Source organism: Thamnophis elegans, chromosome 2 (assembly GCF_009769535.1).
Source record: "Thamnophis elegans isolate rThaEle1 chromosome 2, rThaEle1.pri, whole genome shotgun sequence".
In the NCBI taxonomy this organism is placed as follows: Eukaryota; Metazoa; Chordata; class Lepidosauria; order Squamata; family Colubridae; genus Thamnophis; species Thamnophis elegans.
Window position 1 is genome coordinate 16678153 of NC_045542.1, and position 26594 is coordinate 16704746.

At 39.0% G+C, this 26594-nt stretch overlaps 1 protein-coding gene across 1 annotated transcript in view; it reads left to right on the forward strand.

Moving 5' to 3' along the window:
- Positions 1-1551: 1551 nt before the first annotated feature.
- The window catches only part of EIF4B (eukaryotic translation initiation factor 4B), a 34368-nt gene continuing 9325 nt past the window's right edge, over positions 1552-26594 (forward strand). The window contains exons 1-10 of the mRNA XM_032208658.1: positions 1552-1639; positions 11712-11870; positions 13430-13638; positions 15052-15174; positions 16600-16654; positions 17359-17499; positions 19923-20039; positions 21104-21289; positions 22140-22377; positions 23086-23195. Of these exons, the coding sequence (XP_032064549.1) occupies positions 1627-1639; positions 11712-11870; positions 13430-13638; positions 15052-15174; positions 16600-16654; positions 17359-17499; positions 19923-20039; positions 21104-21289; positions 22140-22377; positions 23086-23195 (1351 nt within the window). The 5' untranslated portion in view covers positions 1552-1626. The remainder of the gene's footprint in view (positions 1640-11711; positions 11871-13429; positions 13639-15051; positions 15175-16599; positions 16655-17358; positions 17500-19922; positions 20040-21103; positions 21290-22139; positions 22378-23085; positions 23196-26594) is intronic.

Here is a 26594-nt window from a genome sequence, read left to right on the forward strand (position 1 = left end):
GGCCAGGCAGGCTAGGATAGTTGCTGCTAGAGTCACCACATGGATGACTCTGCTTAAATGTTTTAAAATAGCCTCTAAACAAAGTGCCCTCTGCAGGAGGAGGCGGGAGAATCACATGCCTCATTTGCATAAGGAATTTTTCGCTTTTTAACCCTTGGTTAACTCTTAAAAAGCGAAAAATTCCTTATGCAAAGGAGGCCCTTAGTTCTCTCGCCTCCTCCTACAGTTAGCACTAAGCAGACTCAGAGTCACTGTGACTTGGAGTCTGGCAGCAACTACCTTGGCCTTTTTAATTATTTTAAAAATTGTTTCCTTTTTCTCAGGAGACTGGTGAGGCCCCGCCTCCCCTGCCTCCAGTGACTCCAGTCACTGCACCACCCCCAGAGCTGTCGAAACTTCAACCAAACGTAGAGCAGACGAACAGTTAGGATTTGCGTTTCCTTTTTTGCCTATAGAGCCAGCTGTGACCCCTACATGACCCCAGAGGAATCTGAAAAGAGCCAATGTTCTTGGAACAGGAAGCTCAAGTGCAAAGCCCAAAGCTGCCCAGAACCCATGTGCTTCTGCTTCATCAATAAACCATCTTTCCAATCAGCCTCCATGTTTCCAGTGTCTTTCTTGGACACTTTCTTGGACAAGTTCAGTTTGGAATTGAACCAGGTGGATATTTCTTCCCACACAACCATTTGTTCGATATTACAATGGCACAGGAAAAAAAAACGACATGGCCATTTCTCACACTTATGACCATTGCAGCATCCCCATGGTCACATGATCAAAATGTGACCGCTTGGCAACTGTTATGTATTTATGACAGTTGTGCTGTCTACAAGTCATTTGATTGTTAAGTGAACCCAGCTCCCCACAGAGACTTTGCTTGTTGGAAGCTATCTGGGAAGGTTACATGACCCAGGGACAGTGCAACTGTCACAAATATATGCCAGTTGCCAAGCGCCTGAATTTTGATCACATGACCCTGGGGACACTGCAGTGGTTGTGTGAAAAATAGCTGTAAGCTATTTTTGATGCCATTGTAACTGTAAGTCGAGGAGTACCTTTAATATAAACCACTGTATTTTGATGCATATTGTCTTAGTTGTTGTCCCAAGGAAGTCAGTGTGCTGGACAAAAATGCGAAAGGAATGCAAATAAATATTCCTTGCAGGTAAAACTCTGTCCAGGCCAATATTGATGGGAGGAAGGTATGGGTTTAGGAGCAAATACAATGCCTGTGCACATTTTCATTTCCTAATTCTAAAGTTTCCAAAATCTCTGATTTTCAGATTATGGAAGCTGCAATATTAATTTATCCAATGACCCAGCCAGGCTGCAGTAAATTCAGTAACAACGTCACCGCTAGAGAGCAGAGATTTTTATTTATTTTTTTTGGAAAGGAAATTTTCCTTTCCTGCCCACCGACGTTTGTTCCCGCGCGCAAGGTCTCCATCACCGCTCCTGGGTTGTCAACCGCAAAGCCAATTCGCCCTTTGGTTTCTCGCCTATTCCCTCCCCAATATTTTTTTTTTTTGCCTCCGCCCTTCTGAGAAAAGAGGAGGTGGTGCCGCCTTCGCTATAATCACGTGACGGGCGCATCCGGGCCTTTTGCCTTCTCTCGCTCATCCCAACATGGCGGCCTCAGGTGAGCGGTGCTCCGCGGGACGTGGGCCTTCGCTTTAAGACAGGCCGGTAGCGTCCGGCTCGATCTCATTCCAACGCCGAGTTGCAGGGGAGAGGCCTGCCGTGAAGCGTCCGCGGGCCCTCGGCGTCCCTTTTAGGCCCCGCTGGCCGCCGACGGGGGTGGGGGTGGGGGTGGTGGAAGGCTTAAACCCGAATCGGCGCGCGCCGTGCTTTCCGAACGCGACGAGGGGCCTCGGGTCGTTCCGGCTTCGGGCACGCGGGCGGCGGAAGCGGCACCGCGCGCCCGAATTAAGTGACCAGCAATCTACACGTGGGGTGGGGGTGGGGGAAGGGAGGGAGGGGGGGTTGAAAGAGCAGATGGAACCTTCGGCCGCCTTCCAGTGCGCAGTCGCGGCGGGCCCGGGTTGAAGTGGGAAGGGGAAGGAGGACCTGGGCGGCACCCACGTGGGTGCAGCTCCTGATGGCTCCCCACTGAGGAAGGCTTGGGGGGTGGGGTCCTTACCCGCGCTCCCCCGCGTGCAGAGAGACACGCGAGCCACCCGTCCCCCCCCTTTTAAAAAAAATTTGAACCCCGCTTTCTACCACAGCCCTCCCCCCCACCCAATCTTTTATCTTCCTTCTGGAGAAAGGACTGAATAGTTAAAAACTCCGAAGGTGCCGATCAGGAAACCCTCCCGTGGGGAACGTGTTCTTCTCTAGGGGTCACGAGCACATGAGGTGGCAATGGGGGCCCCTTCGGCCATTTGCTTATTATACCCCTGAATCTCGTGCATGACTGGCAATGACGTAAGGCGATCCGGCCTACCTTGGAGGCTGCTCTGAAGGGAGGGGGGGTTGCTGAACGAAGGTGGAAGAAAAACAACAACACTGCAAAGGGTCCGAAAGGGGTTCAATGTAGATCAGTGGTTCTACAAGGGGGGGGGAGTTTGAATTTGAACGGGGGCAATTTGAACCTTGTTTAAACCAAGTTAATGGCCTTTTAGGCTTCCTCCGCATCAGTTGAGTTCACTTTTTGAGTAAAGTAAGAATAATATATCCGTGGGGGGAAGGGGGGTCAGGATTTTAGAGATGCTTAAGTGGGGCATGGCCAAAAAAAGGGTGGGAACCACTGATGTAGATTGCGTGATTATCGTTGTCATCCTCTGTTAAGAAATGTGAAGAGGCAAGGCCTTCCCTTTTTTTATCGGAAATGGGAGGAGGAGGGGGGGGACTGCCTAGTCCGTGGATGGATTCTGTAGCACGATTGTTAAGTCAATCTGGTTTCCCGTTGTCTTTGCTTGCCCGAAGGTCACAAAAAGGTGATCAAGTGACCTTGGGATACAACAACGGTCATCAGTATGAACCAGTTGCCCAAGCATCTGAATTTTGATCACATGATCCTGGGACACTGCAACTGTCTTAAATATGAAACAGTTGCCAAGCATCCAAATGTAAATCATATGACCGTGAGGATGCTGCAGTGGTCATAAGTATGAAAAGGGGTCTTAAGTCACTTTTTTCAGTGCCGTTGTAACTTCAAACCGTTACTAAGCAAACTGTTGTAAGTCGAGGACTACCTGTATTTCTAAAAATGATGTTTATATTTATGCTCTCTTTAGAATACTTCTATGTGCTGACTGCTACCTTTGTAACATTTGCCATAATACATTTGTGTCCATTATAGAGAGCCTTATACACATACCACCACTACAATTTTGTTTTTTTTTGGGGGGGGGGATGTGGCATAGTCTCCCTGCTACTGTCCTAATTTAAAACAGTAGTTTTCTTTTTATTAGTTAGAAAGCCAGTAGATCATGAAGCACATTAGGGTAAGGCTTCTGCGTTTGTGTTCTGCCTTCATAAGCCTTTGTGGGTGAGTGTTTACTATTGGGAAACATTCATGAATGACGTCCCTCATTAAAATATCAAATGGTTTGGATGACTTTACCATTTTGTTATCTTATATGGATAGATGAAGCCTATCCTGCAATCATTTTTTTCCAGTTGATTTGACTGTGCTGTTTTATGCATACGTCAGATAATACTACTTATGTAGCTTTGTTCTTAGAAGGAATATCTAGGCTTGTAATGTACTAATCATGATCCTTGAATAGAATTTTGTGATTTGATTTTGAGGCTTTTAATATGTGCAGGGTTTCCTCATGTGGTAGAGTGTTATCATTTGCACAGAAACTGCTATAGATCATAGAGTGGCCTCTCTTTACTGTTGAAACCTTAGTTAATTTCTAATTGCATATATACTTCCTAATTCTAATTATTTTCCCGTATCTGCCATTACTCTCTCAAATACACTATTTGCCCAAAAAGTATTTTTGGAAACAGAATGATAGATCTGGGATAGATTTAATAGATTTATCAGATAGCAGGATCGCTTGATTGATGAAACATATTAGAATATTTAGACGTCAAGAATTTTATCACATTATTCCTCAGAAGATTAGTACCTGCAGAAAGTTTCATTAAAAAGTAGCTTTTTGAGTTCCAAAAAAATTACCTTCATCTGCATTTTATCTAGGAGGTTCTGTATGTTTTAGGGTGCATTTTCAGTTCATAAGGAATGTGGCAAAAAGATTTATATGTGATTCCCCAGAAGAAGGATAACAAATTGAAGCATAATTAAAAACATTTACTTAGGGATCTTAATCCCCATTCCCAATTGGGTGCATAGAGTGCACATATTTTTTTAAATGTACATATAATTACAAACAAACATAATTGCAATAGAAATTGGTTGCCAGCCAGTATACTGTAGAATTTTTTATAGAAGTATTCTAAAATATACTGTACCTTGACTGCACCACCCACTATGCTAGAAATATAGCAGATAAAAAACACTGCTTAAGTATTGGGTAAGGTTGGGTTCTTTCCATTCAGTGTCCAGTTCTTAGAGGCTGCCTGGACAAATTTATTTACTGTCATGATTTACTGGCAGTTTTCTTGGCAAGTGGCTTGCCATTTTTCCTTCCTAGGACTGAAGAGAAAATGACTAGTCCAAGTTGGGTCACCCAGCTGTTTTTGTGCTTAAGGCGAGACCAGTCTTTCAGTTTCTAGCTGATGCCTTAACCACTGAAACCAAACTAGCTCTATAATAATCTAAACCTTTTAGGAATAGCACCATGCAAAAGGCTTAGATTCATTTAAACTCTGTTATGAAATTCCCTGAATGTGACTAATCCTTTGTCTTAAACAGAAGTCCTGTTGCAAGGTTACCCACACTGTGACCAACACCCAGTTGTTAGCACATGAAACTGATCAACACATTTGAAACTTTGGACTTACCCATAACTCAGGCATATATGCCCCAGGCCCAATGCCTGTATGTGCTTACAAATCAGTGTTGATTCAAAATATGTGTCTTTGAATTACTGTTGATCAGTTTTAACTTTTGGTGGCTACCTGGAGAAATTGTGTATAAAAGTGGATGGCATGTTCAGTTTATTTCCCCACACTACATAATTTCCAGTCTAGATTCTTTTCTGGGTAGAATGGGAATATAGGTGGCAAGGGCAAGAAAACCCAGATGTTGCCCCTCATTTTCCAGTATTGTTTTGAGCTACATTTTTGCTTTTTCAGACAGATAAAAATTAATAATAGCATAATGCAAATTATGTTAATGTAAATGTATATTAATAATATAAACATAAACTTGGTCTGGTAACAAACTGTTGATCTGAATATGTGTGACATAAAGTTAGGTTTGATTTATATCAGCTTGCATCTTGACAATTTACTCAACTTAAAATATTTAGAATTTTGTTCTTGATTCTGTTTTTGTTAAAGGTTACTTATATAGCCAAAGAATTACTAAGCAAAGATAAATCTATGCAATTAATAGCAATGTTTTTGATTTCTGCTGTTTGTTAGCAGTTGCACCAGACTTTTCTTTCTGAAAAGCAGCAAGAGGATTTTGAAACAATTTGCTGAAATTTTCTTATTTCATTGGCATTTTCTTATTTCATTGAGACTGGCACATTTTCACTGCTGAGAGCTTGGGGGATTGATTGCTTGAGGTGAGATAGATTTTGTTATTTTATATTTTTCATTTGATATTTTCCAGGGCAGCCTAGAGAATATATTTGTAGGAAGATGTACAAAAATATGTAATAATCTTTAGATATAGGGAGGGACATTATATATCTGAAATATTCATATTTCAAACAAAATATGAAAGATTCCCAAGCAAAGAGACAGTCTTTGTGGCATGACTTTTTCTCATTGTGCTAGAACAATAAGAGTTCCTTCTTAACATGTCCCCAACATTTCAGTTAACAAAATATGGTTCTATTTTATTCCATTACTGAAACATTTATGCCCAAATGATTCTTATCTTTGCCAGGAAAATTGAAACGGCACTCAGTTATTTTCCAAATTTTGCTGATATATCAAATAAAATTTGAAGAGTTTGACATAGTTTTTAAAATACATCAGAAAAAAGGTTGAATAAAGGTTAGATTTATCCAAGGCCTTTAGGGTTTCTTTTTCTTTTGTTTTCAAGGTTTTGAAACACTGGTTTGCACAACAGTGAATCTCTCCTTTATGGTGTAGAAATAGTGGGGGCCCTCTATCTTGGCTGTAAGGAAGTAGGAAAACAGCTTAAAAGTTGTAAATGTGTGTATATTGTTGTAAAATCGGACTATATCACATAAAATATATATTTCAATCTAATGATTTCAGCAAGCATTTTATTTGCATTTTAAAATGGAAAAAGAGCCTTTTGCTCCTTTCCAAGTTTTGATGCACTTTTTTATATTGCATAAAGGTCTCTGAGTAAGTGCATTATAACTTTAGATTTGTCTTAGCCAAAGTTACTAATCAAGAAATTCTTCAAAGCATTCTGATGAGTTTTATAGCTCTTTAAAACCTGGATTTTTATGATGAATGTTTTTTTTTTCTGAGTGAAATTATGGTTTGGATCCAAAAATAAGCATGTATTTTTGGCTTCAGGTAATAGTTGCACAGAGCTGTTCCTTTATAAAACAAGTGTGTGGTATTTCAGCAGCAGTTATGTGTTGAAATAGCTAACTTACAGTAAGTTGCAAGTATATCGTGATGTCACTAAAGCTTTTAGGATTAGTTTTTAAGAATAGGAAAAGTGAGGAAAAAATTAGGATGAGGGTAATTTGTAAAAGGTCAATTTGTAATGGGATGGGAGAATATCTTTATGCTTTCCATGTTCAGGTTTAATATAAGTACTTCTATTGATTCTGGACTAAAATTGGCTTATGGCAAATACTTCATATTGTTTATGTAGAAAAAATGGAGTAGAAGCTTTTCAGGAACCATGGATTTTGTTCATTGTGGGATATAAAAGTGAAAGTCAAGAAAAAAATTGACAAGTGTACTATGATGCTAAAAAGGCATAGCAACCTTTTCCTACCTTAGTCTGAAGTATCAGATAAGGAAATGGTATGGAGATGACCTTAGTACTCTTAGACATGCATTATTACAGAATTTTATCTTACGTTTAAGCTGCTGTATTCACAACAGGGAGTACTTATAGGGATTTGAGAATAGTTGTATGGCTGAAATTAACTCATGGTTTTGAAAGAATGGAGATTTGTGCAATTAGGTGTATCATGTTGACATGGTAGGTGGCAATTACGTTTATATCTTTGTTTTGTTTTCCATTTTTAAAAGCATTAAAAGCAAACTGCTGAATGCACACAATCCAAGGATAGTGTGATTAAACCTTGTTTTTATTTTTATTTTATCCCAGAGTGATATGAAATGAACAACAGTGGAATTTCAGAACTGTGTTTTCATTTGATACTACGAACATACATTTTGGCCACACATTCGTAATGGTTATATATAACTGTAGCTAAGATGGGCCTGTAAAACAGGGCCAGATTTTTTTAACGGAGTAATTTAAGGTTGTTAAACTATAGTGTCCAGCCTTCTTCTCCCTGAATAATGCAGAATAAAGGCAGCCTGCTTTCCAATAGCTTGAAAATGATTTTCACAATGTTTTACCTCTGTCCTTCTTCCTACAGCTCACTATAGGTCCCAAACTTGCCAAAGCAGATTTTGAGGTTATGTGAGAAAATGGAAGATACAATTGGCTTCCCTTCTAGTTCCATTAGCGGAAGAATTTTATAATTCCATTTAATGAGGTTAAAAGAATATATTGAGATTTAAAAAAACCAACTCACATAGTGTTGAGCTATTGTTTCTTAAAGAAGACATTTTTAGTTTGGCTCATGTAACATTCTAAGCCCAAACCAAAGAAACATTGTTTAGTAACAAAGGTAAAGCAGCCTTTTATATATTTTATTAAAGTTAAAATCCTGGTTTATAAACTATAGCGTTTATATATACACTAGGGTGAAATGAAAAAAAAATCCAGTACTATTCAGTGTTATTCAAAAAATTGTTTTGATCCCACGAACGCATCTATATGAACATTTTACATTTTGAATTGGAATCTGAAAGAGTGTATTTACTATGACTTGTTTTGGTATTTCCAGAGTCTTAGCTATATCTTCCCTAACCTGGCTGTTGATGCCAGTGATTAAATCTGGATCCTTGCATTTACAGCATGCATTATGCACCAGTGTCTCTATGATAGTAAAATCTTTTAAGGCAATCTTTGTTTATCATGACTTCATAGATACATCCATGTAATTTTCCTGGTAACAGGAAAATTATGGAAGCAATTTATCATTGCTTTCTTCTCAGAAATGGTTTATTGTTGAGTCTAGCCTGTAGTCCCGTGATTCTGTTCATTTTATTCTATAAAATATAGAATCTAATTTTCCTCAAGGATTCCAGTGCTTGTTTGTAGAGCTGCTTATTTCTAGAAAGTATAGATAATGATACAAATAAGGAAACTTTTCATGTGCTTAAAGGCACATCTTTTGCCAGACTTGCCGTGAAGTCATAATGTGATGACGTAATTGAAATTATCACAATGTGGAGGCATGATGGAGGCAAATAAAAATGTCTCTGTAAGTTGTCTGTAGGGTTTACACTCTTAATAAGAGAGGGGAGGGAGCAAATAGTTTAAAACCATGCCGTTTATCTTTGGTCAGGGACTGACCAATTACTATGCAGGTTGCAGAAGAAAGTAAGTAATGTGAACCAAGAGCAGCAGCTGAATCATTAAATATTGTAAAGCATTGCCAATCCATTTTATATATTGGCTTAATGCCTTACCCTTCATGCAGAAATTTTAAGGGTGCAACAGTTGTAGAGAAGATAAAACCCTAGCAGACTCTGCAGGCATCCTGAAATATTAGTAAAGGTGTTGTATAATGAACTCTTACTAGCATTGGATTGTTATTTTAATGTTGCTTCCTTATTAATTTTTCTTGGTAATTGCAGAGACAATATCTGCATTGTTTTATCTGCAACAGCAGTAGCCTGTGTACATTGCCCTTTAAGAATAATTCAAATATAAAGGAAATCTTAGCACACTGTAGAACGTGTTTGTGATATGAGCTTTCAGAGGAGGGCATTCATCCATGTCTTGAGCTCATATTATTTGTTTGCTCTGGAACAAGTTTGAAGCAACAACTAGTTACTCCTAGAAACTGAAAAGCATGAGTGCTTTCATAATATAGCAGCATTATTTAGCATGTATTGAAATGGGAATAGAGATTTCCCCCCAATCCTTTATACCAGGGATGTCAACTTGATCGCATTGCGGGCTGTATCGGGATTGTTTTTGTCCTTGCAGAGCTGGGGTGTGTGTGGCCTGTGCAGGCTGTATCTGGACTGTGGGCCACGTGTCGCGTGTTAACACCCCTGCTTTATACCACTGTCTTTTTATATTTGCTTTTCTCATCATTACATCACCTTAATTTTTCTCAAAATATATCTCTTCATTAGGGAATTTATTTTTTAGGCCACCCTGATCTGTATAACTTTTATTTAATTCTGTTTTGATGTATGCTGTTATAATCACTGCTTCAGGATTTTTAAATCAGCAGCATATACATATTTTCAATGAATTAAATATTTTGGAGTATGATTAATTGCCATTTGAACAAATAGTGACATTTTAACCTTTAAATTAAATTAGTTCTTAAATTAAGAGGACTTTATGGTTGACAGCTGAATTCTATTAGTTAACCTGCAGGCAGTTGTTATAGACCCAGATCCTTCCCTTATCTGAATTTTGAGACATCTGTCATTTTTTTAAAAGTATATTTTATGTGAATTTTACAAATAGAGAATGTTCAATCTTGGGGACAAATTTGGTTAGAATTTCCTGGTTTTCTGCACATATTATGGTAAGCTATACTATGGTTGGGGTTTGCCTTACTGTGACTTGAAGACTTGACTAACTCTAAGGTTATTTGGGGTTAATACGATCAGTGATATAGCTATGTTTATTTGGCATTTCAATAATAGTTGCCTATCTTTTGTGTTGTGAGGATACATGAGTACTGATCAACTTTGCAAAAATGGAAAATTAGTGCTGTACATTTGTTTGTTTTTACTGTCTTTTAAGTAGTACAGGCCAGATTCAGATTTAATTTTTTTGTCTTATTCCTTGGAAATCAACAGTCAGATTAAACGTTTTGCATTTATGAACGATGAGCTGAGCAAAGACTGCAGTACAGAAATTGCACACCCCTAAGAATACATGGTGAATTGTGTGATAACTGTAGAAAGTTCTGTTGTTTAAAGACTAATTTGTAAATTATAAGTAGTGTCTCTTGCAAATACATTTATCGACAAGTAAGTTTCTTTTTTTAAATAAAACTTTTGTTAAGAATTTCAATTACAGTAGTAAAAACAAATACAAAATAAAAGAGAAAAAAGACAATAGGAAGAAAGAAAGAAAAAGATGTGAGCAAAAAATGATTATTTTACCTTGATTAGATAAATTATCTTTGTATTCTTTCCTTTTAATTCTAACAGTCTTAATCTTTAATACAATCAAATATGGTCATTGGATTTGATTTCTCTTTCATTCTTTTTTTATCCAATTGCACAGATTGCTTCAAATCTTGAACAAACCTCTTTTATAGATCCAATAAGAAGGCATTTTTCATGGATTCCCTGTGTTTGCAAGAAAGATGGCTGATTCTGTCATCTTCCGGCATTCAAACGTGGGCAAAACCTCTGCCCTGAAGTCTCCTTACAAGGAGCAGTTGCTTTGAGCACATGTGCGTGATCTCTCACCCTCTCCTTTTTTGGAGAGATTCCAAGGAACTGCTCGACCTGGAACTGACCAGTTCTTTGGTCTTTGCCACGATTGTTGGCTCTGCATCCTCATTTCACCAAATCTCCCCTGGAAGCGCATACATTTTTTTAACATGCAAAAAAAAAAAAACCTTCCATTGTTGGGCAGATAAGAACATAACTTTGGATAGGCTCCTCACAACTACCACTTACATAGAGTTGAAAAGGCAGATAAGGGAAATGGAAAGTATGTTCCTTCTGCTGTAATTCTTTTTAGTTGTGCTTGAAGGCTGATATTCTAGGCAAAGCTTATTGGAAGCATAGATAAAGCATAGTAGCTATAAACTATTAAAAAAAAAATTAAACCCATTTTCCAAAACTGCATTTAGGATTTATCCTTGTTGCTTTAAAAATGAAACTATCTTTACCTAACTCTATAGTGCACGGTTGTCAAACTCAAGGCCCGGGTGCTGGATCTGGCCCATCGGGTACTTAGATCTGGCCTGCAGTGCTGCCCTGGAAACAGCGAAGGACCAGCCCTCCCAAGCTCTGTTTTCACTTGCAGAGGGTTGCAGGAGACCGTGGCAGCCGAAAACGGATCTTGGGAGCCTGTTTTCACTGGCAGAGCACTCGGACCGCCACTGCCGCCCCCGACAAGAGTGACATCGAGGTGGCCACACCCACTCCAGCCCCCTGAGGTCAAACACAACCCTGATGCAGCCCTCAATTAAATCAAGTTTGACACCCCTGCTATAGTGATATATTGACTATCCTTTTACTGTTTCAAAATAGCATCTTAAAATACTTAACAGAATATTTTTTATTGCAATAGAAGTGATCAGCTTTGGGTATCCTCCTGAATATGTCTTATGGAAAAGCAGTTCAGTTTCAGGTGTTTTGAGGAAAGCATATTTAGACTGAACTTGCCTTTTTTTTTACAGCTAAGAAGAAGAACAAGAAGGGGAAGACCGTGCCTCTGACGGATTTTCTGGCAGAGGGTGGTGGTGGTGGCGGCGGTGGTGGCGGCGGCGGTGGTGCTCCCACCTATATTCCAAAACCAGTCAGCTGGGCAGATGAAACAGACGACCTGGAAGGAGATGGTAAGGAGGAAATTAACTCTCCCAACCTGGAATAGTAATGTTTTACTTTGATAGGCAAGATTCACTAAGAAATATCCAGGTGATATTTTTGGCAAAGTGGTTGGTTTATTCCTCTTAACTTTCTTGCATGATTTTTATTAGCTGTGTGAATAAACAGCTATTAATAGAATGGAAACCATTTCAAATGGGGGGGGGTGTTCTGTTGAGTTCAAAACAGCTGTTTTGAATTGTTTTGACTCTTCTGGTAATATTTTGAGCTTGAAATACTCCCGACACATTTTGTTTTTGACTCAAAATAGAATGTTTCAAAGTGAAACAACTGCTTTGAACTTGAAATTTGGAGTTTCAGATTGGAAACAACTTGTACCCCTCTAGTAAGTAAATAAAGTGGAATAGATACCAGGAGTTTCTACATTTACAGAAATTGTTAATCTTAGTAACCCAAACCTATATTCAAGATCAGCTGTCAGATGCTACAATAGGCTGAGCTTTAAAGATGACTGAAACATTTCTGAAACCAACACTACTGTGGAGGCAAGTTTGCACCGTCCTAATATTTCAAACTAGCCTGATAAATTTGTCATTCTTCTGTCCCCTTTTTGCTAGCTTTGATTTACTTAAACATATATGAAATAGGAACATTAACTGAGAAGTAAGGATGCTCCCTGAGAAATAACTCACACTGTAATTTGCTGAGTAGAAAGAGAAGGAATTTGCCAGTGTGTAAGGGGCATTTTAATATATTTTTGCTGGCTAGTAAAAATTGATGTTTTTTTTTTAAAAAAATAACCATACATTTGAATTTCAAAAATAATGGAATTTTTGGTGCTCTCTGAGCTTGGTTGTTTGCTTGCATTGATATCTTTAGTACTAGTAAGTGTGGGGTTTATTTCCTGTTTATATACAGTAGCTTGCCTGCCATTCTCTGTAAGGATGCGGCTTTTCCCCCTTGATAGTTCCTTGATTAGAGTATTATTTTCTTCTTGGTTGTTTTGTCTGTTGTTAACCCCTTCTTATCTGGGTGTTAGTTGCTGGAGTGGATATATTTTTGCCTGTTTGTTGCCTAGTTAGTTTTTCATTGTCACTTGAATGGTGTGTAAAAACGGTTTATCTCTATAGACACATAGAAAACCAGGAAGAAAACCACACCCTGACCAAACCTGGCAGGGCAAGTTACTGTATCTGCAAGGAAACAGCCAAGCTCAGAGAGCACCAAGGACTCCAAAGTTCAACCCTGAACGACATATGTTCTCTTCTCTTGGTTTCAAGAATAGTTTTTTTTCCCCTACTTTATACTCATTATCTCTGTAATAGCAATTGTCTTAGATTCCTGCTGGTTTCATATATTGTTTCATAGTGTTTTTTAATAAGAGAAATTTGGAGGAAATGTATTTGTAAATGTGCTGTGTTTTGCACATAACACTGTTAAACAGAAATAATCGCCCTTTAACAGATATTCTCTCCATCCCTAGAAACATAATGGCTGTGCTACTCCAAACTACTGTAGTGTTTACTTGTAATATCATTTAGTTTGTTAATGTGCAAAAATGTTCTCCTAGTTTCCACCACCTGGCATAGCAATGATGATGATGTGTACCGAGCCCCTCCGATTGACCGTTCCATCCTGCCTACTGCACCTCGGGCAGCTCGGGAGCCCAATATTGACAGAAGCCGTCTCCCAAAATCACCCCCCTACACTGCCTTTCTAGGAAATTTGCCCTATGATGTAACAGAAGAATCCATTAAGGATTTCTTCAGAGGACTTAATGTGAGTATATGAGGTAACTTGAGTTTCCTTGCAGGCAACATGTTTATTTCTTCTTAGTGCTACGTGGAATAAGGTGGAAAAATGTTCAATGAAATTGAGATACTAGACAATCTGAGTGGAGATTGCACCTTGCATAACAGCCCTGTGTACTCAAGTGTTGTCTAAGTATCTCTACTCTGGGGAGTTTGCTTTTAGTAGAAATACTAAAATGGCTACCATGATTATTTGTGCTATCACAAAACGAGTGAATCTCTTCAATTTTTCTCAACGATGTCTCAGTGTATAGGTGAAATTTCCAAGAACCTGGGGGGAGGGAGGGAAGACCTGAACTTTTTTTTTATGAGTTTGTTCTTTTTAAGACTAAGATATCCTAAACAATGTTTTGTTTTGAGACGTTTTGATGTTTTGAGATTGTACTCATCACTATTCTGACTGTGCTGGAGTCTGAGATTAGGAAATTTATTGGAGTTTATTAAGAATGAGATGAGTAATCTAATCAAACTGTGGGTAGAATTAGCCACCCATCTAAATTTGGTTTGAAGAGCATTGAGCTGAAAAGAGGCATCCGACAGCTTTTTCTGTTAGCAGCTGCACTGGGCTTAGAGTAGCAGTTATTTTCATAGAACTGGCAGTTCTCTTGTGGCATATCATTTGGGAATTGCTGCTCTAATCACTCTGCACTGATCACAGATCACAACAGTAATACCACTTGTTTGGAAATGCTGCCCATGACAGGCTGATGAAGCTGCCTTTAAAGTGTTAAATTTCTTTTCAACACTCTTCTGTAACTATCTTAAAGTAATTTTGTAGGAAGAATTATGTGATTCAAAAAGCTGATGAAATCTCTTCCTTGCTATATAACATTGCAAATACTAGGCAATCTTCCAAATCACTATAAACTTAAATATTTGTCTGGTCCAGAATTTGGACAAATTCTGATAATTGCAGAAAGAGGGGCAATATATTGATTCTGGGGTAATATTCAGTTCTGTCTTAATAAATGACTTGATTTAAAGAACAAAATCTAGCATTTGCATCCATTACTATCTTTCTGTCAAGTGATTCAGTCTGCCTGTGACTAATAATGATTTTTATTTTTTAATTGGTTGCAATTTTGTAATATTAATTTATCAAACTTGCAAACTTGTATGCCGCTCACTCTCAACAACTATAGGCAGCTCACAATAATCAAACAAATTACAGTAAAATCCATAAAAAATAAAGATAAAAGATGGAAAGAGAGAGCATTGAAGTGAGGCGGTCCCATTCTCCCTCATCTTAATGGTTCTTCTAAAGAACAACAAAGTGGGACAATAATTAATTTTAACTGCATTTTTTTTCAATTGTCTTGAACTGTAATTCTATTATGTTAGTTTTATACAAAGCCTTTCCCTTTTCACATTTTACATTTAGCTGCAGATAAGTGCTGTTCGTTTGCCCCGAGAGCCTAGTAACCCAGAGAGGTTGAAAGGATTTGGATATGCTGAGTTTGAAGACTTAGACTCCTTGCTCCGTGCCTTGAGCTTCAATGAAGAGGTGAGTTGAAACTTGTTAAATGCAAGCAAAGTCCATTACTGCTAAGAACAGTCAAGAGTTAAATCCCTTCATTTAAGTAATGGGTAGAGTTTTAAAGAAAATACTTCATTTTGAAGACATAATTCAGTCTAGATTCACAGGGGAAGAATTCAATCAAAAAGATACCCAGTAATACAGGAACTAAGTGTCCCTCACAAGTATTTGAAACTATGAAGACTTCTGTCTGTCGACTAGGAATTAAAAATATTTTGATGACCCCAAATCAATTAGGTTATCATAAGAAGGCACTTAAATCCTCTTTGCTCTTCATTTCTAGGGTCCATGTATAATAGTATAATTAGCCATGCATGGTATGTTTGTGTGTTTATTTTTATTCTGGACTCGTTATAACTAATGTTATACAGTATCATCTAATTAGTTTACATTAGTGCTTTATAGTTTGGGGTTGCTCTTTATTTTTTAGTTGTTTGAGGCAGGATATATATCTGCTTATATTATTTAGCAGTACGAAGCATCTTTTATTGAACCCAAGAATAGTCAGCTAACTCAATATTCTGCCTACTTTATTATATGCAGTTATTGCTTGATAGTGAGCCTGTTTAGCCACCAAATACATATAAGTTGTGTTTGTATGGAATCGAAGAAAAAATAAAGTTAGATACATTTTGTGAGAATATCTCAAGGCCATAAAATAACTAGGTTTCCACTGTCCAGGATATCACATAGAGCTTTGACATAACATGTCATTTCTATCTGTTTGTTTACATTCTATATAATTTACCTTTTTCAAAAGGAGACCATCAAATTCACTTTGAGTTTAAAGTAACTTGATAATTTAACGTTTTGGGAACCCCAGATTCCAAGAGAGAATATGTGCTAATTTTAATTTGATGTACACTATTTCCTATTTCTGTGGTGATTCTGAATATAGCTAGATAAGTGAAAGTTTATAATTATAGTAGAGAACATGGGACATATTTCAGTATTCAGGAGGATAGACATGCTATTTACTGCAGAAAAATAATAAAATGGCATGGGACACCTTGAATATTGTGGATTAAAAATAATTAAGTATTTGCTCTTAAGGTGCTACATAATTTAAGTCAAGTGAGCATTAACAGCATTCACGGATATGGTATTTACAGGGGTCTCTACTAGCATCATTTCATCAGCATTTAGAGCTATTGGTAGTCATGATGCATACAATTACAACATAGCATGATATGTGATCCAAGGCATTATAATTTGCAATTCATGTCAGATAAGTTAGCATGATATCTGAACCAAATGGTTGACTAAACCATAGCTAAAACCAAATGTGGCTTAGCTTAGTGTATGAGCCCAGTCACTAAGTAATTCCATCTGTGCAAGCTAAATCTGATTTCATTTTTGAATATAACAATTACTACTTTGTTTCATGTCTAGTGTCTAGGGAACAGGAGAATACGAGTGGATGTTGCTGATCAAGCTCAGGATAAAGGTAAGTAAGCATTGGCATTCAGTAAGTTGAGGCATTCTTATACTACATGAAAGACTTGCATACATTCAGATATATTTAGCTGGTATGGAAATGTATTATAGAAATTGGACAGATTTTGCTTATCTCTTCTTACAGTTTTTCTGTTCACCCCCTTGATTCCAAAGCTCAGCCCCTCCTTTGCCTCTGTCTGTCCATCTTTCTTAATTTATATGGCTTCCCATCTCACACAAACTGATTCTCGGCATTGTAGAATAAAACCGACAAGTTACAGGTTTTGCTTCGAAATACCCATGTACAAGAATGCAGTGAATATCTATTAGAAATGCCCATCATGTCAGTGATGAGAGAAGCCCTGTTTTTTAGAGCTACCAATAAACAACTCAGCAGGTTTTTTGCCTATTATTATTCACATTAGGTTGTTTTGTCATGCCATGCCATGCCGGACTGTTTATTGTTTTAGCACTGGGATTATTAAATTCTCCTTCCATTATTCCTCCTTTTACAATGGCTGGAAGAAGACCTACAAACATTTGTCCAAAATAATTTTTGTTGCAACAGTATTTGTACGGCATGCTTCAGTTCGAATGGCATTTATGCATCTGCTCTGGTTAAGAGGACTTACAATTTCCTCTATGAAATATGAAACTGGATGAATTAGATATGCCTCTTTAAACATTGTGGGTCATTTCACCTTCTTCCTGCAGATAGGGATGATCGTTCTTTTGGCAGAGACCGTGATCGCAACCGGGATTCAGAAAGATTCGAGACTGACTGGAGGGCACGTCCTACTACAGATAGTTTTGATGATTATCCTCCTCGCAGAAGTGAGGATAGCTTTGGAGACAGTGAGTTCTAGATTTCCTCCTAATTTCCTGCAAGAATCTGAAATATTGTTACCCTGAGCTGTTGGCAGATACGTTACTAGGCTACAGACTATTGCATGTTTTTTGTAAGAGTGCCCTGCTGGATTGGTCCCCTGGCCCATCTAGTTCAGTCTGTTTTTACAGTGGCCAAACAACTGCACAAGGAAGCCAACTATTCCCTATCAGATGGCCTTCAGTGGCAATCACACCTTTAGTAATATTTAATGCATATTCTACCACTTACTGCAACTTTTGACAATTCACTACAATTATAGCATACAGCAAAAGGTTCAAGTTAAAATTAAAATTGAATTGGGAAGTGGGACTGCATCCAAATTAATAGCTTTTTAGAAGTTAGTTAAAACCAAGTTATTCTGGCTCTGAATTGTGACATTTTAGCAATAGCACTTAGACTTATATACCACTTTACAGCCCTCCCTAAGTGGTTTACAGAGTCAGCATATTGCCCCAACAATCTGAGTCCTCATTTTACCAACCTCAGAAAGATGGAAGGCTGAGTGAATCTTGAACTGGTCAGGATCGAAGGAATCGAACTCCTGGCAGTGTGAGCAGTTAGCCTGCAATACTGCATTTTAACCACTGCGCCACCATGGCTCTTATATTGGATATGATGGGCAGCAGTTTATTTTCTGGAGACTGTTTTATCATGCCCTTCAAGGTAGCCACTTTGCAAGAGTACCCATAACATATACTTAGATTTCCAAATACGTCTAGTTGCACAACAACTTTAGGAAATCTGATATACAACATAATACAAGTCGCCCCTTGAGTTACGACAGCAGTTAGGACTGAAATGTCCAGCATAAAGCAATGTGGTCATAAAACGTATGATTGTATCACTTAACAACGTAAATCCTGACACCCCTTGTTGCCATCATTAATCATGTCCCATCAGTTGCTAGACAATGACCCACCTGGATCCAGGCCACTCTTAGCTTGGTCCCTCCTAGCCCCAAGTTTCTCTTCCACAGTAAAGGATTGCCTGTCTTTCATCTCTCCCCACCCTCCTTCACCCTGCCTTGTGGGGCAGTAAACAACCCCACAACCATGGCTTGGGGGCTTCTTGGCATGCCATAACTTGAGCTGTAAGAAGCCCCTGAGCTATAGCATTCAGCCAGCTCAGCCCCACAGTGCAAACCAGCAGCTGCCCAACCAAGCAGTGCAAAAAGCCACAGCCCTCCCAGGAAGACCAAGCTGCCCCAGCCCAGCAGTTTAGCAAGGCAGCTGCTGGCCACATGATTCTTTCTTCCCAAGGTCTCTTGAGGAAACCACTGCATGCAATCTCAGGAGGGAAGCCTCGTCCAACCAGCAGCCGTCTCCTGAATGGCCAGACTGGGTGTACTTGATTAGAGCATGCCCAGCAAGAAGACGGGGAAGGGCAGCTGGGATGGGGGTGGGGGGCAGCAGGAAAAGGGCTTTTGAATTCAGAGGGCCAACAAGGCAGAGATATGTATGTGTGTGTGGGGAATTGAAACACTCCTGCGGTTGAAAATGTAGGGAGACTGCCACGTATCTGGATTTTGATCAGTCTAATTTAGTCTAGTGATTAAGGCACCAGGTTAAAAAATTGGACTGTGAGTTCAAGTCCTACCTTAGCCACGAAAACCAGCCAGTTAGCTCAACCCACCTCATAGGATTGTTGTGAGAAAATAGAAGGAGGAAGGTTTGTTGAATAAGTGTTACTTGCAAAAATAATATATGTGGATAAAATAAATACCCATGTGAAAGCAATGTAGAAAAGCTAAATAAAACAATTTAATGGGCCTGATCACGACTGCAATTAAAAGCATGGTGAGAGACTACTCCTAATTTTAATTCTTTTTTCCAGAGTATATAATAAAATTTAATCATTTTATGGAAACAATCCAAATTCTGTTTTCACCATATACCTTTGGTATATGCAATGCTTTCAAATGCAAGTGCTTTTCTCACCAGACAAAATGAAAACAGTATTGCTTCTCATGAAAGTGCTGTACACTCAGGTTATAAAAATCAGCTGTTGAGCTTCCAATCTTTGAAATGGCAAAATCCCTCTTTTTGCATTAATTTTAATCATGCTGATTTTAATTATGCATTTTAACTGTACTTTTGTTATGCTCTATATTTTATATTTTGCTCAGCTCCATCCAGTCACCTGAACTCTACCCTAAATTAATGGACTACAGGGTCGTAACAAGGGAGTTTTATTTTAATTGCTACAAGTTGCCTTGAGTATATTGTATAAACACAAAGCTGGGATATAAAATTGAAGGCATAAAGAAGCAATCCTTGATGGAGTCTGAAACCTGCCACCTTACTACTCATTATGTTGGATGCTTTTGTGAAAGTAATTGCTCAGCATTTCTTTTGTGTAAAAATTAAATATGTTTTCTTTTCTGTCTTAGGGTTTCGGGACCGTGATCGCTATGATTCAGACCGGTACCGTGATGGTCCCCGAAGAGATACGGATCGCTATGGAGGCCGAGACCGTTATGATGACCGTAGAGAATATGACAGGGGAGGTACTATAGCTAGCTGATTTCATTCTAGGGGTTGACACTTAGATGTTGATTTTCATACAATTGTATCTTTGTTGCTTTTGCATTCCTGTATCCTCCTTCATTACTCTGGAACAAAATCATTCATATTTATCCTAATTTAACAAATGGGACTTCAAAGGCATTTCTCCGTTGAAAGTGAGCATAATTGGAGTTTGGATGTGAGATGCAGAGAAGTGTTAAGGAGAAAATATGATCTCAGAAGCAATCCTTAATTGCTCTGGAGTTGAATAGAGCCATACCTAGTTTGAAAATACTACCTACTGTACATGATGAGTCTTGCTTGTTCCTGCACAATAGCATCTTGGTACACTCTCATTTGTTGTTCTGTTGGTTAGGGATATATAAGATTTAAAAGTAAATAAGAGATTATTACTTTTAGGTCCTGATTCTTTTCTAGCTTCTGGTTATGGTAGGACCGTTGATTTGTCTCACGGTTGAGCGATTCAGTATTTGGCATTAAATACAGCTCTGGGTCTGTTTAATTGTTGATTGAAGAAGCACAGCTGACTGGATTTACATCCAATCAAATAACCTCTATTATGGCTTAGCATGATTGTAAGAATCTGGTAAATGTGGGGAAACTGATATGCAAGTTCTAGCTAGCTAACCCTTCAGATGTTGATAGCTAATATCTAGCCTTTTTCCATTGTTTTTCTCTTAGCTTTGCACTGCTTTCCTGACATGGATCTTTGAGTGTGTTGCAAATTGTGTGTAAAATCCTCTTTAAACCTTAATCTAGCATTACTATCCAGGTCTGACTATGTGCAGCTTCATCAGATCTTTAGAAGCATGTGCTTTTAACAGGAATTATTTTCTTGATCTAGGTTTCCTGAGATGACCATGTTATGCTTTTCCTCAAGGGATTTTACAAAGGAATCACTATGCTAATATTGGTGCAGCAAATTCCATGAAGTATCTCGTGAAAACTTTAAATGAATGTTATTTCTTAAGCTTTTTGTCGTCCGCTATAACACATTTCGTATTGTTCTGGAAAGAACTGCTGGGATAACTTTGCTCCTGTGCAGGTTTCGACTCGAGGTCAGGCAGTGGCAGAAGAGCCTTTGGCAGTGGGTACCGCCGGGACGATGATTTCAGGGGTGGCGGTGACCGCTATGAGGACCGTTACGAGAGGCGGGATGATCGAATGGATAGGTGGAGCAGCAGCTCGCGGGATGACTATGGCAGGGATGACAGCCGGCGGGAAGAGAGAGGTAGGCCTGACACTTTTTTATAGTATCAAGAAAGGAGAGCTGAGCCTTTGTTGTTGCTGTAATCCAGGGGTATGAAACTCGTGTCATCATGGTGTCCTCTCGTAACATATCGCAACTTTTTCCCCCTTTGCTCAACCGGGCGAGGGCGTGGCCAGCGCGTGAGAGAGTTGGCCTGTGGGCCACGATTTTGACAACACTGCTGTAATCGATTTTGTTGTCCCATACCTTTGATCTCACTTAGCCAACAGAGGAACCCATCTGGAATTAATGTCTATGGAGATTTTCAGTCATCCAGATCATGGCTGTCCCAGGGGTGCCTCTTCAATAGGCAACTTTCTGGTTTTTCTCTGAGGACATTTCGCTTCTTATCCAAGAGCTCAAGAAGCTTCTTGGATGACAAGCGAAATGTCTTTAAAGAAAAACAAGAAAGTCCAGTTGCCTCTTGAAAAAGCACCTTTGGGGTATCTGGAATTAAGTTTCCACCCAAGCAGTCCTTTTTTTCTCTCCTACCCATATCCTCCCTATGTTCTAGTACGCTGACTCAAAACACAAAAGTTTAGTGGGAGAAATGTCAAGTAGATTGCTGTTATGTGGGGGGAAATATTCCTTTGCAGAAAGTTTGTCTTTCGATTCTTGGTAGTTCTCAGTTTCAACTAATAGTTTAGATAAGCAAGCCATATGAAGTTTCATGGATCTTGTGCTGTTGGATTTTCCTCAACCTGAAGCTAGCTCTCAGGATTTATTGTGTCTTTTTTGTTCGTTTGTGTGTTTGTGTGCATGCACGTGTGTGTGTGTGTGCGTACCATTAATTTCTCCAACTTTTATTTTACTTCCTCCCCCTCCCTCTTAGGTTCTACTCAGAGGCCAAAGCTGAATTTGAAGCCCCGGAGTGCTCCCAAGGAAGAAGATACGTCTGTAGCCCCTGCGAGTCAGTCTAGCCGTGCGGCGTCTATCTTTGGAGGAGCCAAGCCTGTGGACACGGCTGCAAGAGAGCGTGAAGTGGAAGAAAGGCTCCAGAAGGAGCAAGAGAAGTTGCAGCGCCAACTGGAAGACGATAAGCCCAGGCTAGACAGGCGGCCCCGGGAACGGTGAGCAGCGGAAGGCTATCTTCTCTGCAGACAAAATGGTAGTTTTCAGAAAGGAAGCCTCCGCAATTCAAACTTAGGATGACAATCTTGCAAATAGTACTACATATATAGGTAGTCTTCGACTTATGACCATATAATTGAGTCCAAAACTCTCGTTCCTAAGCGAGGCAATTGTTAAGTGAATTTTGCCCCATTTATGACCTTTCTTGCCACATTTGTTCAGTAAGTCACTGCAGTCGTTGAGTTTGTATAACACAGTTGTTAAGTGAATCTGGCTTCCCCATTGACTTTGCTTTTCAGAAGTTCACAAAATGGGATCATGGGATCTCCAGACACTGCAACTGTCATAAATACGAACCCGTTGCCAAGAGTCTGAATTTTGATCATTTGACCGTGAGCATTCTGTAACAGCCATAAATGGGGAAAACAGTCATAAGTAATTTTTTTAATGATGTCGTAACTTTGAATGGTCACTAAACAAACTGTTGTAAGTCAAGGACTACCTGTATTCATCTGCACTTGGTGAAACACTGCCAAATACATCTGTATCCTGAACAGCCCCATGTCTTTAACTTGCCTTGAAAAATTATTTGCCATGTGATAGGCATCATTATCTTAGCCGCTTAAGGGCCCCCCAGTTTTGTAACTTTGTCCTAAAAGTGCACCTTCACTTAGTTGGTGATTCTATTTCTCTGTATGTACTTTTAGGCACCCCAGCTGGCGTAGTGAAGAAAATCAAGAGCGGTCAAGGACAGGAAGTGAATCTTCACAGACTGGCAGCACAACCCCTTCTGTGGGAACTGGCCCAACAGGAAGAAGTAAGTCATCAAGATATTAGCGGGTCCTGAAGTAAACCTGTTTCTTGCTGGAAAACCCTATTAAATTGTTCCAACTTTAGCCAGTCCTGCCGTGGGTATATCTGACGTTGAGATTCAGTTGAATGATATTATAAATATGTACATCCAGATTTGGAAACTGATGGATTATTTGAATGGGGTAAGTCCATTGAAAGGGTTTGCGTGATGTAAATCTTTTCTCTTAGCTCTATTATTACTATTTTTTGTTCAGGATACCGCTGTGTGTATTGGGTGCTTCTGCCATAGAAGTATCTCCTGAAGGACTTCTTATAAGCTTCTTGTTTTTTCTTACACTCTTCCCCTAAAGCTCAGAATTGGAAACTAAGCTATATCTACCATATTATACATTTCTTCAAAGTTATAAATGTCTCAAAGGGGCTTTTTCAAGAGGCAACTGTACTTGTTTTTCTTTGAAGACATTTCACTTCTCATCCAAGAAGCTTCTTCAGCTCTGACTGAATGGTGGAGAATGGAAGGATTTATACTCCTTGCAGACAGCTGGTCATTTGCATGCATTCTTTTAGAGAGTCATTAACACAATCTGTGTCATCAGGCTCATCTGAGTGGTACAAATGCACATGGAACCTTCTTGGAACCTTCTTGGAACTGTTAAAAGGACCGTGTTGTAAAATGGAGACAGATGATGTCGTATCTCTCCTCCCCTGTTGAGTGGGGGCTGTTCAATTTTGACATAGATGGCCTCTGACCCCTCTTTCAAACCAGACAGAGCAGTCCTCCCTCTCCAAAATATAGACTTTACTGTCTTCAAAGGAGTGGCATTTGTCTTTTAAATGCAAGTGGACTGCTGAATCTGGTCTTGATGGGTCTGTTCTCCCTATGTTGTGCCATGCGTTTATAAAGTGGTTGTTTTGTGCCCCCGATGTGCAGATCTGCACAAGGCTTAGGCATTGTACTGCATATACCACATTGCTCAGTTTGTGTCTGGGTGTTTTATCCTTGGGGCGGACAAGCTTCTGCCTTAGTGTATTCTTGGGTTTGAAGTGTGCACCTATGTTGTGTTGGCTGAAGATTCTCTTGAGCTTTTCCAATATTCCTGAAATGTATGGCATGACAATGTTGCTTCATTATTGTGTTCTTTATTGTCTGTTATGGAGGAGCTCCTGTAAGGGTCTTTTTTTAAATTTTATACAGACTGACTTGGGATAGCCACACATTCTGAGAGTTTCTTTGATGTACTTTAGTTCTTTTTCTTTCCCATATGTGCTGGTAGCTCAGTGGTGTAGGGTTCTGATGACTCCCATTTTGTGCTCCAGTGGGTGGTGAGAATCAAAATGTAAATATTGACCTGTGATCTGTTTTAACGACTCACTAAAAATGCAAATGTCCAGCTGTCTGCAAGGAGTATAAACTATCCACTCAGAGCTGAAGAAGCTTCTTGGATGAGAAGTGAAACATCTTCAAAGAAAAACCGGAAGGTCCAGTTGTCTCTTGAAAAAGTACCCTTGAGATATTTATCCCCAGAATGTTGAAGAAATGTATACTAGATATAGTTTAGTTTCCAGTTCTTCCTAAAGTAAAAAAATCGCCTAGATCCTCAGAGTCAACTATCAGCAATTTTAGCAACTCTGTTCCTTCCTTGAGGAAGTCTGCACACATCTAGAATGTCTGAGAATCCTTCATCACACCAATGGGCTTAAAGGGAAGCAAACTAAGGAAATGCCATGTTGAATTACTTTCAAGTTCAAGAGGCAAATTCATGATGTCCTCACTTTCCAGGACCCAATAAAACAGACAAAATCATTCCTTAATATAAGGCCCTAGAACTCAGATCTTCTGCAAAGCACTTTTATTTCCAGACAGTTGCAGCAATTATAAATTCTTTCTGGGATTGAGATCAAGTTAATTTATTTGTGACCCATTTCTGATTTTAAATAGAAATTCTAAACACAATCAGGAAAAACCCTTCATCCAGACATCTTTCTTTCTTTTGCATGGCAATTGAATTTCTTAATCCAAAAAGCCACCTCATACACACTTCATCCAAAAATATATCTTTTGGAGCAGGGTGGGTGCGTGAAGAGCATGTTGCCAGGACAAGAAATCTAGATCAAACACAGCTATGACCCTTAGCAGAAGCTAATAAGAGCATTAAATAGTCAGCAAGACCTACGGTCTTTTCTTCCCTAATTCGTAATTTCCTTTATTAAAGAGTGCCAAACAATGTTATCAGGTTATTTGAGCATGATCACTATCATTTTGATCAATGGAGAAACAGCTTTGATCTAGGGAGTGGAGGCTGGATCAAGACATATTCAAAATTTTAAAAAGCAGTTTGGGTTTGTATTCCTAAACATGACACCACATAGGTGTAGGAATTACATTAATTACACTAATTACGTTTAATTAGCTGATTCCTGGAAGTTGTGGCATCTTTTTTCTTTCCGACCTGCCACACACATCTGAAAAAAGTAATGGTACCTCACTGTAGATTGGAGAGGTGTTGGTGCTGTACTCAACAGAGTCCAAAACATTTCTTCCAAATCATTTTCCAAAGATGTATATCCTTAATGCATAATAACACTGGTAGAAATCACTAGGGCCATCACAATAATAAATGAAGGCAATTTTTTAAGGTTCGTAGACCAGATATATCTGTAGCCTGAAAATGTTTGGGAAATTTGGAAAGCCCGAACTTCTGGGAAGAGAACAGCACATTTCCTCCTTTCTCATAATGTTTTTATTGAATTTTCTTTTCTCCCTTCACAATGGGATTTGTTATAACACCTCTTACTGTGAGGTATCATTATCACATCAGACTATTTTAATGTGATAAGGGTAATTAACAGCAGGTGATTCTTCCCTAACCTGATTACTATATTCTATTTATGTCAGGACTGTCCAACCTTTTGGCTTGCCTAGGCCATATTGAGTCAAGATGAATGGTCTTGGGCTGCATATAAAACACATGATTTAGTTAGTGTATATCTTCCTTTTTTAAAAATATGTGTATTGCAATCTTGTGGGTGCCACATTGCTTGCTGTCCAGGGCCACATGTGGGTTGTGGGCTACAGGTTGGATATTCCCGATTTAGATTGTGACAGATACTTTTACATGCAGCTTTCTTAGATTTAAAGTTTCTGTTTTGTTTATTTATAATCACATTTATAAAGCTGCCCCGTTTCTCGATGACTCTGGGTGGCATATAGATTGAAAACTAAGGAAATAGTAATAATCAGAAAAGAAAGATGTTGATCCCAGTGGAACAGATGTATGAATTACTCATGCTCCTCCAGCTTGTGGAAAGAGCCTTTCTTTCCAGTTCTTTAAGGCTTATTTAAAGTTCAGCAGGGTGAAAGCTGTTCATGTTTGGGGGGAATGATGTTTCAGAAGGCAGGCAC